General features: G+C 41.6%; 1 protein-coding gene across 7 annotated transcripts in view; it reads right to left on the minus strand.

Annotated features, from left to right (window-relative positions):
• Positions 1-18,954, minus strand: part of sipa1 (signal-induced proliferation-associated 1) — a 33,724-nt gene that overhangs the window by 13,469 nt on the left and 1,301 nt on the right. For 4 of the 7 annotated variants that reach the window (XM_032532914.1, XM_032532909.1, XM_032532915.1 and 1 more), the window contains exons 2-4: positions 1,890-3,484; positions 795-919; positions 510-698 (exon numbers count right to left, since the gene is read on the minus strand). In XM_032532914.1, coding sequence (XP_032388805.1) covers positions 510-698; positions 795-919; positions 1,890-2,994 — 1,419 coding nt within the window. In that variant the 5' untranslated portion in view covers positions 2,995-3,484. Of the gene's footprint in view, positions 1-509; positions 699-794; positions 920-1,889; positions 3,485-4,165; positions 4,432-8,333; positions 8,458-14,666; positions 14,722-18,954 lie in introns of those variants that run through there. The other 3 variants (XM_032532910.1, XM_032532912.1, XM_032532911.1) reach the window with 3 other exon arrangements.

Here is an 18,954-nt window from a genome sequence, read left to right on the forward strand (position 1 = left end):
ATATATATATATATATATATATATATATATATGTCACTGCTCCTTCTTCAGCGTTTAACAAATGTGTGTCCTATTCCAATCTTCAAACTGCATGTCCAGTATTGCTTTATTGTATTTTAGAAAGTCTTTTTTGTAACAACTTGGTCAGGGACTACAGATAGAAAATACAATGAAAATAGGATGAAAACATTTTTACCATGCGTAGTTATTAATTTGTACCATCCCTTCTCAAATAAACTAAACAAAACAGCATGGTGAGTGATCAGTCATCATGGCGTCAGAGGTAGAGAAGAATGAACAGATATAGCTAACTGCACTTTCACACCTAAACCCACTTGATTCATCACTGTGGAGGTGTAGACTTCAGAATGTCAGCTTTTCAACAACAAATGTTTGCGTCTGACCTTTAAAAAAGAGCTTGTTGTTGCTATTTGTCACTATCCGATATCCTGAAAAGCTTTCTGTCTGACACAGCAGTCTTTGGTGTCAGCAGACGTAGTGTTACTCACGCCCTGTTCATCCAGCTTCAGCAGGGTGTCCCGGACCTTGGGGGAGTTTGAGGCCAAGCGAAGGCAGTGCAGGTTCAGTTCAGGCATGATGAACTCCAGCAACCTCTTGGGAGACAAGCCTCGAGGGGTTGTGTGACGAGCGGCAGAAGGCACAGACTCCTCCAAGATGGAACCTCGCAGTGTCTTCATCTGCGGAGACGAGTCACAGTAATCACATCCAGTCAAATCAATTTTACACACACTGAACTGGAGAAGAGCTTGGAGGAGATAAAAGTGCTGGTTTACCTCTGTGGTGCGAAAGATGATTCTGTAATTGTACTGAGCTCCGCTGGATCCTTCTTTCTCATCTCGACGGAAACTGATTGCCACTGGACCGAGACGATCGTCCATGCCGAAGAAATTCTGGTGTTCTGTAATGACAATGCATGTCAATATAACTGCGATAGTGTTGGAGTTAAAATAGGATGAATATGATCAGTGTTTCCTCTATGTTGATTTTGCAGTGGCCCCCCGCCATGGCAAAATTTCTGCCACCACGGTTTGAGAAATAGGGCAGATGCACAATGTAGTCGCGGTTGCCTTTTAAATTATCCTGCCTGCATAATGCACCCCCCCATTGGCTAGTACTCACATTGCCTCACATTGTCCAGTTTAACTCCACATAATGTTGTGTTGGTGTAGTTGTCAAACTTTAAAAACGTTCACTTTCTTCCTAGTCGACTATTAAACGGACAGCTCGACCACAAACATCACCACGGTGGGTCCGTTTTAATTGGACAACGTTCAACTTGTCACTTCTGTCAGCTCATCAATATCAAACATCTGGAAACATTAAAACGGTAAATGAGTCAGTGTAAAACAATATAAATTGGAAATAGTCTATAGATGTAGTCATTTGGGTTTTGGTTTCCCTATGAAGAATTTCTTGTAAAATGAATTTTGTAGACTTGTTAAAATACAGTTCAATCACAACTGAAAATATGCCTCATTGTGTGTGAACAGAGGTGAATAAATATATTTGTTTGTGTTGCGCGAAGTGTCAGTTCCGTTTCATATGTAAAACGTTTGGCGATGAGGCGGTGGGGTGGTGGGGTGGTGGGGGTGGGGGGGGGGGGTTGTTGTTTGGACATAACTCGTGCTGCCCTCACTGCTAAAACATTATCCTAAAGGAAAAACTGATGATGTTCATACAGAAATTTCTTAGGGTGGAGAGTGGGGCTTCCCTTACCTACAATACCCTCCCCCTGGCCCCTAATATGTCAAAACAATATATATTCATGGTAAACAAGTACAGTACCCTACCCTCCCTTGTAATTTTTGCACAGTACCTAAATGATAAGGTGACAAATCGGAAAATGTCTGAAGATGTACTCCACGTACCTTTCATGTAGAAATATTTGCGGTAGTAATGGGCTCCTAGATCTGCATGCTCTATAAAGTAGTTGCTCTTGCCCTGCTGTTGGACGTGACTCTCTCTGGGCTCTTCCAGGACCGACACTGCATCGTTGGGGGTTCGCAGGCTCGACCAGAGTCCTTGCCTCCCCTGGGATTGACCCAGACCCACCTGCTCTTCTCCCCCTGTCTCATTTCGGAAGTGGGGGCAGCTGAGCAGGAGCTCGTTATCATTGCCATCCCCTTCGTCCAGAAGCGACTGCTCAGGGTCATCTGCATTCAGCCCGTTGCCTCCCCCGCCCTGCGCAGGTGAGGACGGGGTGGCTTGAGAAAGGGGGCGCAGCTGGGAGGCAGCTGAAGCCCCTGAGGTGATATTCTTTTTCCGTCCAATGCTGTCTCTGTTTGTGGCTGCCTCGGTGAGGTCAAACAGGATGCTCTGAACATCGTAGTGGGCAAAGTTCCTCACCCAGGCTCCGCCCCCAATGTTGTCATACGGACCTGGTTGAGGGATCTGAGGGGGTTTGGTCTTCTTACTCAGACCTTCAGGCTTTGGCGGCTTGGCAGGTTTTGGGGAGTCCCCTGTGGAAACAGATAGACCCCGAAAGAATCCATCAGGTTCTGGAGGGTTGCCCTGCAGTCCCAAAAGCAGGAAAGGGTCTTTGAAACGAAGGGCATTTGGACTCAGGGGCCCCTGGTCGTCTGTGTTCAGCTCCTGGGCTTGAGTCTGTCTCTCCAGTGAGGACAGGCTGCCGTATTCCCTATGTAGCAGCACACCACCATCCCCCTGAGCACCCGCACCCACCTTCTCACCAACCCCCCGAGCTGCTTTCCCTCCTGCCTTCCCGGAGGAATCCAAGTCTCCTAAGGTTACATCGCTGTTACTTCTCTGCATGATGTGGCCCCGGCCCACCGACCTCAGCGTCAGTCCCACACGGCTTGGAGTGAGGCTGTCTCCATCAGCTCCATCAGCCTCCCTCCTTGGCGGCCACTCCACTACACTTGCTTCTCGTTTGGGGTCAAAGTTGACAGTGGCAATAGTTGGCCGCATGTTCTGACGGCGAAACTTGCGGACAAAGAGGTCATCTGACTGCATGCTGCCTTAGAAGCCTACTCCAGTCTAACAATCGTTTCCCCGCTCTTGTCCAGAACTTTTCTGCTCTTTCAGTAAAATTTCTGTCCTGGTCTCTATTGTGCTGGTGTAAAATGGGAGCACTGTTAAGATGAAAAACCCACTTAAGAGAGGTGAACTTTCTCAACCCTTGGGCTCTACTATATGTCTCTGTGAGGTGCCACACTTTGTTATCACAACCCAACAAGTTCTTGAGTGTAAATGAAGAGGATTGAAGAGAATATGCAGCTGTGTCCCGTTGCAGGCGTTCGTCCAGGTGTGCAGATGTGTGTTTTGGTGGTGCTCCAGTTTTGGGGGGGCTCCTTTCTGCGGAGTAAGGATGAGAGGATCATCACTGGAGCAAGAGTCCTCTGTGTAGGAGAGGCTCTATCTCTATTAACCCTTCTAACATGGCATCCATTCATCTGCACTCTTCAGTGCCTGCTGCTTCCTTTTGGTCTGGTCCACTGGCCACCTGTAGAACAAGAGAGAAAGAAACGTCTTTTTCAATCTTGTCTTTCCCATCATTCACCCACAGTGCTACCTTAATCAACAGCTTTATATTCAACCCATAGCAGCTTGTCAGTAATTCCACAGCAACACTTTGTGGAGAAAAAAGGTTTTGATAAACAAGTTTTGAATCCCAACAACAAAGCAGCAGGCAGATCTGACGTGTTTTTATTGTTGAGTAATACCTTGTACCTCTGTTTTCTTTCTTTATTATTATTTCCTTTGCACACTTTCCGTTCCAAAGTTTCCCTAAATAGTTCCAAAGCAGACTTAATGCTCACCACATCCACCCTCACACACACACGCTCACAATAGACAGTATTAACATGGGGGAAAGGGTCTTCCTGGTTTACAGACACGCTGCCAACATGCAAGAAAAAAAGTGCAAACTGTCTCTCACCCTCACATATGTTCACACACAAACAGCTTGTTCTTTCACTCCTGCACCAGCATTTGAAAGAATGTAGAAGAATAACAACACAAACATTGTTAATAGCTACCGATATAGTATTTTGGAACAGCTCTTATACTATTTTCTAAGTCAATACATTTCTGAAGAGTTATTTAAAGACAACCGTCACAACCGTGCTTCCCCTTTTTTAAGTCCCAAAACAATTCTTTATTTTAAGTTTTGACTGAAACTTACCGACAAAGTGGGTTTTGTTTTAGGTACAGATCAGCCTGTTTCTGTCATCATTTGTCGCAGAGGCCCTGTCTCTGACCAATCTGACGTCTATCCACTCAAGCCGAAACCATTTGTCGGTCTCAATAAGGTATGAGGCTTCTTCCTGTCTAGCTTTTTCACATGCATCTCCTCTGTCGTGCTTGCAGCCTAAAGAGCAGGTGCAGTGGTGCAGAGCTGCTACCAGAAAAGCTTGACACATACACACACGCAACGTAAAAAGGCTACAGATTAAAGTGAGGAAGTCACATGAATTTTTTGTTTCCCTTTCTTGCCTGCTCTCACACTCTTTCCATTTCCTCACTGTAAAAGGATTTATCGGCACACGTTTCCATTTTGCTGTGAAAAGCCTGTAAACAAAATATGGAAGTTGAGTAATTGTTATCAGAAGTTATCAGTTGTTACAACGGTGTGTCAAAATATGCTAACGTGTGTTGAGGTGAACTTCACATGCGCTTATATCATCTAGAATACGATCGGGACACTGGAGAGGCTCACTGTGAGCAGGAAGAGTTGCTGATTGCAGATGTAGCTTTTCTCAAAGTTTTTTGTTAATACTATTGTGGATCATGTCGGCCCTTCAAAAAGAGTAAAAAAAAGGCTTTTATTAGGCTTTGAAACACGTTACTGTTTTGTATTGTCTGATGCTGCATTTGATCACTTTCAGCATTGTCTTCTGTGCCTGTTTTCTCATAACTGCGACATTGGACACATTATAGAGAACAACAGCCATCCTAGTATGAATGTTATTGTTATCAACGCTGCAAATGTTCCATTTTAGTTTAAAGTGAGAGTCGGTATCTGGGAACTCGTGCATTTTATGAGTAGGCCTTCTGTGACATTACCCACCACGGGGGGTCAAGGTCATCAGTGCTAAGAATTTTTCATTCCGCAGCCTGATTTACAATTTAAAAACATTTATATATGAAAAGCAACGTCAATAATGATGTTCAGTGATGAATAATCTCCACACACCATAACTTAAATGCTGTTTAATCATCCTCAGTTCACTGAAAAAGCTGAAACCGGCGCTAACTCACGGCATTCTGTTTCCTAGTTTTTGATGCTTTTCAATCATTTCTATTTGGTAATAGGCCTATATTTAGTTAGTTGTTGTGACAGCCACCTGAAGGCCTATATTGCATCTGCAGTCTAACTGGATTGATGATGTCACTGTCGAGCCACAATTAGCCACAGCCGATCCGCTGGTTGCATCCGTTGCTACCAGCATCGGGATGTTACAAAGTAGCCTCAGAACTCTCCCTGTTTAGATGCACACCTAACAGATTGTGTTGAATAATTATTCTGCACATCACCAGGCGTGTTAGACACCAACACATTGAAAACACAGCTCCACGAAAAATTGTGAATCACATAAAACTTCTTTCCCTCCGGGTCCAAATGTGCCACAGGTACGCCAAGGGGGCCAGGCCACAAGCTATCTATTTAAAGAGGTTTTTTTTAATTTGCAGTTTTACTTGAGTCAGCAGCAGCTGAGCTTGCTGCAGGTTGAAATCTCCTCTATCAAATTGTTTATCCTCTGTCAAAGTTTCAGATTTGTCAGCAGTTTGTTCTAAACATTATGATGCGTGTGCATGGAGGTATCCAGGGCAGCCCAAGTTATCAGTTATACTTTTTGTTTCTCCGCATGAGAAAATGTCACAGTCAGTGTTATATAAACTATTATATTTGATCTGAAGCTGACTTGTTTTCTTTCAAATAACAAATGCCTGTGCTGTGTGACGTTAATATTTCAAAGTCTCCAAAGAATCGGCAAACATGTTGGAAGGACACTGTTTTCTCTGTGGCGATACCATGGCAACAATCACATTCAGGTTTTAACCACTTACATCTATAATATGTATTGGAGTTTCATGGTGTGGCTCTGTTCGTGCAATGCTCCGAAACAAGGTGACACAGACGGTCTTTCAGCCTATAATCTCCCCGGGAGAGCTTGAGACACACAGCATTTGATGGATTTGAACACATATGGGAAGAAACATACAAAATCCACATAAATCTGAATGCTAATACAAGAAGGGGCCGGGAAGGAGAGGTTAAAAGGCATGATGCACATTTATGTATGCAGGACCACGGATTGTCAAACTACTGAGTTCATATTCACCCTCTGTAACCTACCTATCAATCAAAACATTGCATTGTTCAGAATCAGCCTTACATTGTAAACGATACAGTGGATATGACCTCAGTTGTAGCTCTGGAGCTGAATGTATGCAGATAGAATGAGTGCCAAATGTTTTTATGGATGATTAGTGTTACAAGCAGGCTGTGGTTTTGTGTGATTGAACAATATGTCCAGACATGTATTAAATGGACTGTAAAATGACTTTGTTGTGTTTCTAAACCAACATGAGGCTTGATTATGTTCGCTTCCAAATGAAACAGAGATGCTGCAAATGTGGAGTGATGAAAATTGCAAAACACTTCTTTATTTAGCACCCCTCATTGCTCCAGGGTTCTTTCTCTCTAATAATTCAAGACATTTCTGGCCATGTGTGGTTTCCAATCTGACACATTGAGCACTGGGTCACATAGAGAAGACTCTGTGCAACGTCTGTATGGTGCCAAGGCTGCTGACATTAAAACCCTGCTCATGTTTCTTTCTGGGAACCTGCAAATGTTCTCAAACACCATTACCCATATGGGCACAAGTGATGTTTGTCTTTGCCTATTTGCAATTATAACGTGCCGCATCAACAGAATGTTTCACAAGGCCTTGAAAAGGTGTGAGCAATCAATTGTGTCTGCTGTCTCGAAGTGGGAGTGTAGATTTTTTGGCAGCAGGTTCTTCAAAAATAAAACGCAGATTGCCTTCATGTTGTTTCAACAACAAACTGAACTTCCTGGGTCGGCCAAAAACACTCCTGCTCTCCACCAACGCAGGTTGCACTTGGGACACTTATCACTCACCGCCCCACAGATTACATATTACTGAGCTTCCTAAGACCCACGACCCATGAATCAGTCCTTGCTTCCATGGCAACCTGTCTAGTGCCACCCAAATAAAATGTGGGATTCAGTCCTCCATTCCGTTAGTGTTTAATCTACTTAGAAGGTGAAATGGCTCCACGTATGTGGAACAAATCCACAACAGCTGGATGCTTAGCTTAAAAACATGCACAAAATGAAAAACGAGATATGTTGAAGGTAGTAAATGCATCAGGATAAAAACTCTTTTCTTTTTAAAGAAAACAGCATTTCTTTTAAACCAATATGAATCATCATTGGGGGCGCTAAACTCCACACACAGCCGCTGCAAAATAGTTGTGTGAGAGAAAACTCCGTTTGGACAGATAGTCTAGCTAGCTGTCTCAATTTACCATGCAGAGATCTAAGGAGCAGTCAACAATAGTCCTCATAAATCCACTGAATTTAAAATTTCAACACAAGAAAAGAATCGGAAAATACATGCATCCGGCGGAATTTCCTGCAGCATCAGAGCAATCCCAGAAGTAGAAAGCGAAAGATAGAGACTACATTTAGCTACTAGCTGTGCCTGAGGATAGTCTCATAGAGCTGCCAGGGTGGCTGCAGACACTTGGTGTCTTAAACATTAGCACAATTTATGTTTTATCCAGTATATACAGTCCATGTTAATTTAGTGTAAATTCTTAATCTAAACAAATGTATGTATCTACACAAATTAGTTTGACACTAGTGATATTAAAACCTCATAGGATATTTGTAAAGTGTAGTAGTGTTTACCGGTAGTTCATGTGGCTCCTCAGTGGTCTGGAACGGATCAAAAAGGCACATAATACACTTAAATACTTGTACCTAAAGAAAACCGAGGTCTGCTTAATGTTCCTCAGATATTACAGTTTTTTAGGTTCTTAATTGGTTAGGCCTGAATTGTAAACAGCTTTGAAGAGGAACCACACAGAACTTGGATCACCAAATTATACGCATGATTCACATCTACATAATCTCTCTGGTGTTTCAGCAACTATCAAGTAGGCTACAGTGTTATTAAGTTATTTTGCATCTGTGTTTACCACTGTGTGAGGGTAATAAACACATGCCCTTTGAATCAGAATCAAGCACAGCAACAGAAAATGGCACTTCATGAAAAGACGCTAAACGTTTTAAAAGCAAGACGAGAGTTTCTTACCATTACTGATATGCAATTGCTACTTACTAATCTTCACTGGTCCAGACTTTAAAATATGTATTACTACCCCACTGACAGTGACCTCCCTTTTGAATATAAACTGTCCTCTGTCTGTTACTTCTATGGAGAAGTGTGTGATATACCTTATGTAGAAGTACAAAGTGAAGAGGAACTGAAGTGTTTTGTCCAGCCCACTCATGTGTCAGCTCAATTTATTTGGGAACCTGTTGTATTCCAAGTGTATATTTTGCTGCATGCCTTAGCCTGACAGTTTAACTGTCATTGTACATCCTCCCAACATAAAAACAGTGAAGCATTGTCATTTAAACAACTACCTTTTGATCCAAAAACCCTAGAAAACAAAACCCAAAATAAATTATTGATGACTAGCTTGATGTTTGCCCATGGTATTTCTAGCTGAACAGTCTTATACTTTTAAAGCAGTCTGGCCTAAACCAAACACTAATATGATCGTAAATGGATCATTTCGTAATAGCAGGACTGACTAAGTGGCAATAAAAAAGGACGTAAGGATATTATGAAGACTTGAGACAATAAACAGCAACGGGAAGCTCTTTTTTCTAAAGCTTTCAGTACAGCTAATTGTACTCTGATTGTAGGCGTGCATGGCTTTTGGTCTGAGGATGCTGCATCTCGCTGGTTAAAACTGTTTCCAGAACAGGACACACTAGCATAACTTCAGTCTGGATCTCTCTGAATACTGTACCTAATCTGCATATTCTTCTTATTCCAAAACATAAAATATCTGATATATGGTAGTAACACACAACTATTCTTTCTCCCGTATGCAAACACTGTGTACAGTTAGTTGCAAGCAGTTGCCCACGTTCACAGTGCACATACATTTCTCCATATCAGTCAGCAGGGCAGTTGATGAAAACCGTACCTAACCTCTGATGCTCCCTGAGCCACAACTCTACTTCCACATCAACAGAAACTTGACCCTTCACTCGGCTGCTTAGCAGGAACCACTTAAACACTTTGTATTAAATGGCATTGAGGATGTACTGCACAACATTTTCTTTGCTGACTTTTTGGCATGACTTAAATCTCCATGATCTGGTTGTTTTGCCATATGCACTTCACTGGTTGTTCCATATGTCATTTGTGTCTCAAAAGTCTAAAGAAACATCAGGCACTCTCCTGCCTTTCATCCATAATGACTGAAGCTGATTCCCCACATGAATCTAATCATGGATCATTCAGACTATTTCAGAAAACAGCTGCATTATCAGCTTCCTGCGTGATGCTATTCAAGCATTGCATTAATATTAAACTGAATAAAACTTTGTTTATGGTTTCTCTCATCTGCCACAGGAGCAGTGCAGGAGGGAAACAGTTGATGCTCTCCAGGTTTGGTTTTGAAGGTTTGGAGCATTCACTAAAACACTTGCTGCCCTCTGCAGATCCTCTCACGATACCAGAGCCAGTCTCCGTCCCAGAGAAACTCAATAATGCATGTAGACAGCAGTGTATATTCCTGTATTTCAGAGCTTAAATCTCAGTATTGTACACTCACATGCTTTAGATAAACTACACTTAATTTTAGTGCTGAAAAATCAATTTCTTTATGTGCTGAGTGATGACAGCATCAGGTCTGCCTAAAAATTGTGAAATGACACTTTGGTGCAGCATCATTGTATCTGCTTTTAAGGATTTTATCTATGTATACTGTTGCTTCCTTTGTTCGTTTGCACCACATTTACTTTGAGTGGACATTACTGCCCAGGGTAGATGTTTGGTTTAACTGACAACAATAAATGAGGTCCACTTCCATGTTAAGTCAAGGACCAGGTTAACTGGCCTCTGGTGTACTATCTCAGGGACACAAACTGAAGTCAGATGAGCATCCTATTAAACATACACGGTTTTGGGGAAGTCTTTGTCGCTTGACTTATTTTGCACTCTCTCATGCAAGTCTGCGTCCTGTGAAACAGGAAGAGATGGCTGACTTTTGAACCCTGAGAGGATGGGTGTCGTCATTGTTTCTACTCAACACTTCCACAGCTATGCCACACTGCAGCATGAATGAGCCGCCAGTAACTGAAGTCAACTTAACCGCAGCTTGTTCGCTTTAATCATAATTAACACCGATGTTGCATGGTGAAAGAAAGATTGCGTCCTGACATAGATGGTTGAGATTGGATCTATTTTCTCTTCAGGTGAAGCTGCGGAAATTGGATTACCATCTTAGCAGCAAATAGATGAGATTAGTGACAAACGTGCACTTACTGCAGCCTTATCAACTCTAACATATCAAACTGCAACTGATCAGACTTGCAACCTAATATTGTGCTTGTGTTCTTTCAGAACTGAGGACAGAAGTTGTGAAACACGCTGCGTGCCTCCACAGATAATTCTTTCAAAGCAGAAGACTGTTTTGACATGTGACATTAAAATGATACACAAAGATGGAACCATCCCTAACCCTAACGTCTAGTTACTGCATCTCAGTGAATATCTAACCAGATGGGTAAACGTCCAGTTTCACAGTCTGTCGGCTGCAAGTCAGCTGCTGTACTGTCTTTGTCTATACGTGTAGTTAAAAGCTGCCCTGCTGATTCTTAACCACAAGGTCTAAATCAACTCCTAATAGTGATTGATTTTGGGAAATCTAAAGCCAGGATCAGTCTCACTCTCTTGTATTGATCCCAAGCAACTCTGTTAGGTTCGATATCAAGTTGCATCCCTGCTTTGCTGCAGAATGTGTGACACTGTACTGACCTGGAGGCCACCTTGCATTTAAGAAAGTAAATGTGGCAGGATCTGATTTAGGAAACAAGTTTATTCTAATGCCCAGTGCTTTCTCTAGGCATCCTTAATCTACCCCCACTGCCTCCCCCACCCCCCCTTCACCACACTGCGGACAGTGAACTGGGCCAAGTCCAGAGGCTGCTAAGTGGATGGTAGTCTACTGCAGCACTCTCTTTTTTGTAATGTGTTTTATCTCTCTTTTTCATTTAAACTGTTTGCAAATGGCAGTCTGAGCTATTGGTCCCCAAAGACACATAAGCTCAACAGGCCGATTAAAAAAAAAAAAGACAATTACTGTCAAGGTGGCTGTAAAGAGAGCAGGTTTTTGAAGGATTTCATTATTGTGACCAATATTTTGCAACGACAGAGACCGGCACTCCAACCAAGTATGACTGTAACCCACAGTTTGATCCTGCCATTGATAATCCTTTCTTTTCCTGCTATGCAAGCCGTTCTCCACACATTTTGCCTTAAATATGACATATGCATCATCACCACTACGTGACTTTTTAAGTTCTTGGTCTAATGATGTTTTCACAACACTTCAAAGGTGATGCTGACAGATACCAGAACAGCAGTTACATCATTTAAATATGTTGGGGTTATGTCCATCAAATATGCCGACTGAAGCATCACAACATAGAAAATGTTAAGCAAACAACACCTTTCTCCTGTCAGTTTTGTTTCAGCTTTTTGATGCCGATTGGATCTTTTTAGGTTAGGATGATAACCTTGGTCTCCTCTCCAAACACATTTGTATTCTGTCTGAAAAAATGTTTTTTTCTTTTCCTATTTCAAAGGATTAGCTCCAAAAAGTATGGCGTAAAAAATATTTCAATCAGTGGAAATGTTTGGAAGGACCAATCAGCAAAAATAGTAATTGAAAGGCTGTCTTTGTCTGCATCAGCTCCGCTGTAAAGCGCTGTTGCTATGGTTGTATGTGGATGTCAAACCTCCCTCTGGGCTCTACAGCATAATGATAAAACTTCAACTCTACACAATCAAATACCTTCCAATGCAAAGCGAGCTGCCCGCCTTTAAATATGTCCTTCAAAAATTGAAAATAAAGTCTTCTGCCTAATAAATTATTAATGAGGATGGGCAAAACGGGGCAAAGGGTTACCAGGATGTTAATTATTCATTGGTTGGTTGCTCCCTTGTCCACTGTCTGGGATGCACACACAGACGCACACTAACCAGAGCTGATTTGTTATGACTTATAACCAAGACTGTGTCTGGATTCTTTGTGCACGTGCCTCACATCTTACAGTAAACCATCATGGTTGAGGTCATACTGTTTGACTTCAGTAGTGTTTGGGCCAGTTTCAGTTCTTTTTTTGGCTGAACAACAGGAGACAAGGTTTTACGAAGGAAACAAGCTGCTGAAAGGTAGAAGATTCGGACTCTGTTGCAGCATATGTGAATGTTTTTACAAATCACTAGATGTAGATATTGTTTTGAATTATTTTTTACTCGTATCGGATGCAAAATCAGTGGACCTCCACCTTCGGAAGTATGCTCAAAAAAGCTCCCTCTATAGTATTGTCCATAATAAAACCTAACTTCCTCTCGTAATAAATAGTACAGCATAAAAGTGATGCACCCTGAAATACAAATTAAGCACTATTGTTTCTTACATAACCTGAGTGCTGTTCTGCCACAGTAAAATAAAGTACCTAACTCAGGCTATTGTTTGACATGTTATTTGCCATTACATCACAATGTGTGCTGGCAGATCACTGCCACTTCCTGTGTATCTGAAAATACACCTTGTGACAGGCCATGTGGGTGACAGAGGGACAGGCAGGGAGAGGTTTAAGGCCTAAATGTGAGACAGTTTGAGTATATGTGTGTCTTTGTGCGCCTTTGCTGACTCTATAAAAGCCTTATAGATGTCGCACACTGTCCCCACAGAGACAGGAAGAGCAGCTGTCCCTCTGTGTCTGTGTGTGGGCGCGTGTGTGTGACAGGGAAAGGAACTGACCCTCGGCTTCATGACTGCATCTATTTTGTTGAGACACTGTTACTCCTCCCACATCAGCTCTGAGGCTGAGTAAAAGAGATTGCACAATACTGCTTTAATAGCACTCTAAAATGTTACCCTACCTCGTCTACTTTCAGAGGAAGAGACGCTGACCTCCTTCGCTTCCTCACTTTCCTTGTTGTCCTCTGAAATGCAGCCGAGTGCCCATGAAATAGCTGCAGCGCTAACAGTACCCACCAGCAATCCACATTTCTCAGCTAAAAATCTTTGTTTATGGGACCACATCCCAAAGCTGTTTTCAGTTACTCTAAATAAGTGTTGCTTGTAACACAAATTGCTATAAATATTTGGAGAAATACTGCTGTCTCTTGTTAACTTTCACAGCTCAGGCATCATTAAAGTCTCCAGACACCTTTGGCGTAGAAATCAAGGCCTATCCAAGGAGGAGATTACTCCTAATAGGAGATTACTGTTAAACTGATAAGCGATTATCTAATGTGGATGGTCAACCAATGTGAGATCTTAGTTTCATATCACCACATAAAAGCAAGTGTAGATCTTGGTTATGTACTCTTGGAATAATGAATAAAAAAATGTTGGAGAGGAGATGGGCAGCAGGGCTGGAGAAGAGCCAGTTCACCTCCTGGGCACTGCTAGGGTGCTCTTGAGCAAGGCACCGTACCCCCAACTGCTCGATGTGCCTTTCCATGGGCAGCCCCCTCACTCTGACATCTCTCCACTTAGTGCATGTACAAGTACTGAGCGTATGTGTGTAATTCGGGCCTGTGTGTAATGTGTGTAATAACAACAGAGGGAAAAACATGTTAATTTCCCCTTGCGGGTTTAATAAAGTATCCATAATTATTATTATTATTATTATTATTAATGTGAATCCAATGCAACTAGTACCTCTAAAACCTGCACCTTTTCCTTAAAGCTAGTGTAGCTATCTAGTATAAACGATAAAAACGTCCAAAACTAACAATAAATAATAAATAATAATTCATCCAAATGTGAAAAACAAACACACACACAGCCTACAAACACACTATTCTGAAGGGGTCATTTCACATCTGCACACTGCAGACAAGCACTTGCTGCAGTTTACAGCCTCTCTCTTTTTCTTGGCCTTGTGTCATTAACACCTTCTGACCTACATAAAAATGAGCCTCTCATGCACCACACAACCGTGGTGATGCAGATGGTGGTGGATTCACTGTGATGCAATAAGAAGGTGCAGGTTCTGTATGTCTGAATATTTACACTTGTGAATGAAAACACATGACACAGTGAGTCACCAGAGGACTGCTATGCATCGTGGGAATTACTAGTGTGCACTAATGCTTGCATGGAATGATTCACTGAGCCATTACAGACAAGGTTTATCAGCCTATGCCTGGAGCCAACATTATTAATTTCTGGTGCTCATTTTTCTTCACTAAGGTATAAAATTGACACATAACCGCTGTTCCCGCAAGGCACATTTTTGTGTCACATTAAAAAAAAAATGACCAGGAATATGAGCAGTGTGGCAATTTTAAAGCAAACCTGAGACACCCCTCCCCTCTCCTTACCCCTCTAAGGTCACATCTCAGTCAGTCCGTTTCTCGGCGCGATCTCTGTTTGGCCCTGTAAGAGTAGACAGACAGTTCATCACTGAAAGGTATCGGCTCAAAGTGCGCTTGGTCTCTTACGTTTTTATTAGCACTGCCTTTAACATGTAAATGAAACAGTTGAGGTTGCAACTTCCTCCTCATAGTTGTGACAGAACAAAGAGGCCCTGTCGGTTGAAAATAAATGCGATGGAGATCTCTAATATTTATTGCATTAGCCCAAGAATAGAATATACTTATTGCATTAGCCCAAGAATAGAATATTCTTCATTAGGGTATTTTTACACTCCTCTCAGTGCTGAATGTTTTCTGCCTTTTTATCTCTATGTGCCAAGTATGGCGATGACGTGACGTGGTGCGAGTGTGAATGGTTGGTTCTGGTCTGCTTTCAGTGGCTCTGAATACCCTTGAGGGCACTTCTCCTGTAATGGCAACATACACAATGAGAAAGAGTGACTGCCCTGCTTAATGGTTTAATGTATGTATGACATAACTGAGAGGGACATTGGGATTAAGAACAATCAGCTCCAATGTACTTCTGAAAGGGGGATATTTTATAACATGCAAAGTGGTATATGTTGAGGGATTTTTATAAATCTAAACGTGTCTAAAGAGAAAGAAATGTAAGCATTCACAGCAGATGCTTACACATGTAACTATGTCTCATGAAGGCGGCAGCTTCCACATATTTTAGGACTATTACATCAGGGTTTTGTTGTTAGAAATCAATTTCATAGAAGCACAATGATTATCACAACTATTACAACATCATTCATTTAAATGAACAAACTGTATTTTGTACTTTGTTCACCCTTGCCTTCACACTCGCCACAGTCAATTTTGGAAGGGGGGAGGTTCAGAAAGTATATTAAGGAGTATTATTCCTTTGTGTCATTTTAAATATTTAACAGAATTGCTTTGTGCAGACAGCGGGTGTTCTAAAATCATCCAGGGAGCTTTTTAAAGCTTAAGTCATTAAAAAGGACAAAAAGACAACAGCGACTCTGTAGCCATTGAGAATAAACTCCCCAAATGATAAAAAACAATCACACTGAATATTTGTCATACTGTGAAGTACTACTCTGCAACGTACCGCTGGGCAACTAAAAATGGGAAACGGCCTCGGACAAAACCAAAGTGGCCAACGGGGGACAGGTGACAACGGCGAGCACAAGCTAAGAGGATCCACCCAGAGGCTTACACTGCCAGCATCCTGCCATTTGATGAGGAGAAGGCTCCACCTGTCCAACTGCCTTCCTCGCTGAGCCCCCACCAGGGAGCCTTGCCGGGGTGTAGCCATGCAAAATGGCTCCAAATGAGAGGAATGATACAATGCTGACTCAGACTAGAACAAAATCTGCCTGGTTACTCTGCAAGATGCTTCATCTAAATCTCAATGACTGAGTGTTGGTACAGATCTTTAGTATCTGCGCTGGATTTTTGGACACATTTTGTTCAAATATTCATACATGGACCCTCTTGTATGGCGCAGGCCAAACTGGAAGCGCCTTTAGAAAAAAAAATTGTAACCTGCATTTTCCTTGTATTGTAAAGTGAAGACTGCTGATTGTTGACTGTTGTTAGCTATTTGCTGAAGCTGGCATCATGGCAGGAGATTTTAGCCCAGATTTATCGTCCCTGACAGTGACTCGATCTTACCGCACAACTGTGATGCTAACTGTGGTCTTCATTATTCAGAGTAAAGCACATAAAGGTTATTCACTTCTCCACCTGCATTTAAAAGGGCAGACAACAACAGCATAGCTCTCTTCTACAGTTCTTTGTATCTCTCTGTGATTTGGTTTCACAATGATAATGGCATTATTTTTTATGTCAGCAGTTATGGTTTGCATAAACAGTGACTGAGGGAGCGTTTAGGATTATTTTTAGGAATATTTTTATTTTTATTATAAGATAATTGTTCTGCTTGACAACAACAACCCAATCTGAATCCACAACATGCCACACGCATGTGTACACTCGAGCTCTCTTAGCTCATTTGGTGCAGGAAACAAAAGTAGGCCGATCGATTCAAGAGTCTCATCTAACTGTGCTCCCCTCTTACTCAACCTGAAATAGTACCACAGAAGAAGCCTTTTATAGGAAAAGACACCCCTCGGTTGTAAATTATTGCACTCAAAATGCACAACTCTTTTGCATGTATGCCTATTTTTTTGTCATGGGCACTTCAGGTTATACCTATGAGATCGAACTACAAAAAACTGCAGGTAAAGTAAGAGTCTTTTTGGATTTGTTCAGTTTCACATATTAAACATGTCAAACAGTTCCACTGCAGCTGGACTGAAGAACAGACGTAGCCCCGAAACATTCATGCAGAAACGTCATTAGGACTGACCGCCATGTCAAGTGTCCAGACCAGCTCAAACTCAAAATGTGCTCATATTCTGAATGTCACCGTATCCAAACTGGAGCAGAAATTATCAGTCAAACTGATTCCAACTTCTTAAATGTGATAGTAAGATGCAATTTAGAGTTATACATAGGCTCCAAATCACACTGGTGAAATGCAATTGGTTTAAACCATTGTTCTGAAAGTTTTGTAATTAATGTAAGATGTCTGAAGGTATATAAATTTCCACTGTATATTTGAATGCCCCTTTATTACTGACTAAAAACTAGCTCTAACTCCTCTAGGCTGTATTCTGGGGCTAAATCCTAAAGCAATGGGTCTTGGCTCCTCCAAACTAAAGCTGCAGGAGGCGCTTCTCTTTAATGCAAGAAGATGCGTTCTTCTTCTGTGGATTTCAAACTCTGTTTCCACAATTTCACAATGGACTCCGAGTGTGTTGGAGCTTCTCCCATTAGAAGCAATTAGCTTCTGGCTCAGAGACATGCCTTTATGCTTTTTCGAAATCTGGGACCCCTTCTTGGACTATATTGGTGAGGATGGTGCACGGACCCTTCGGAGTGGCCTCTATGGTCTAGCATGGTCTGAGATCTCAAAGTATATTTCCAGATGACATGCATGGACTTAAGTAACCCATTTTGACTGATTACGTTGACTATGTCTCAACACTGCAAGCCTTCTGTTGTATTTTTGTTATTTTCTTTTGTTTTTTTTAATTCTGTTGTCTAGTTGTTTTTTAATGAGTTGCGGGTGGGCTAAAAGGAGGGCTTTATTCTTTACTCAGTGGCTGTCCTTCTTTATGTTGTATGTGCCCCTTGGAAACTCAATAAAGATATTTTCAAAAAAATGATGATAGTAAATGTTAGTAAACTAAATGTATTTGGGTTTGGACAAAAAAAGCATGTGAATGTCAGCTTGTGCTTTGGGAAATTATGATATTAGCAGCCAAACTATTAAACGATTAATTGAAACAACACGTTAAACAATAATTCACTGAATAAATTCTGAAATGAAATCATTAGTTAGGCCCGTATCCAAACATCTCTTATCTTCTCATCACCCCTCCAATAATAGGTTGACTAATAGGCAGACAGTTGTTGTCATACATGTAATTGTTTGAGGTGATTAAATAATGGAAAATAATGGAAACCAGTTGGCGCTAATTGCTAAACTACTTTACCAATAGAGTGCATTTCCATCAGTTTGACTTCAAATACACGTCTTCAAGAGAGAGGGCAATTAATAAAGCAGTTTTGTTTGGCAAAAAAAATCTATCAATAAATTTTCATGAAGTTAGATGGCAAATTATGGACTACAGGCTTCTGTTATTCTGGCATTAGAAGGCCTTTAAATGACATTTTGATTATGTGCACCTTCTCTTTTAAATAATACACAAGGACTCTGGATTAAGATACGGCCAGTGTGATTGATACACTGTATGACTGAGAATTTGACTATTTTGATACAGCAGAAAAAAAGTCAACCGCAGCTGAGTTATATGAATAGGCTGCATTCCCTTAGCACTGACATTTCAGTGCACTTCATGCAGACCCACTTAACATTTACCATAAAGAATAACAGTGGGTACAGTAAAACAAGGTGGACACACCTACACAACCCTGCATTCAAAGTTGACCCTGATGTAACACATTGCATCCTCCTGGCAGTCTCGCCAGGAACACAAACACAATGCTATAAAGTCACTTTCAGTTAACACACAGCCTTCCTTCCATCATGTCGGGTCGAACTGCATTTTATTGTTTCAAATGCTGATGTCAACCACAGTGAACACCACATTCAATGAGGATCCATGCAGCTCAATGTAAATTAAATGTCCCGTCTTTTGAGTGCATTGGCTTATGTAAGCTGCTTGTCTCCCCC

This window comes from Etheostoma spectabile, chromosome 13, assembly GCF_008692095.1.
Source record: "Etheostoma spectabile isolate EspeVRDwgs_2016 chromosome 13, UIUC_Espe_1.0, whole genome shotgun sequence".
NCBI lineage: Eukaryota > Metazoa > Chordata > Actinopteri > Perciformes > Percidae > Etheostoma > Etheostoma spectabile.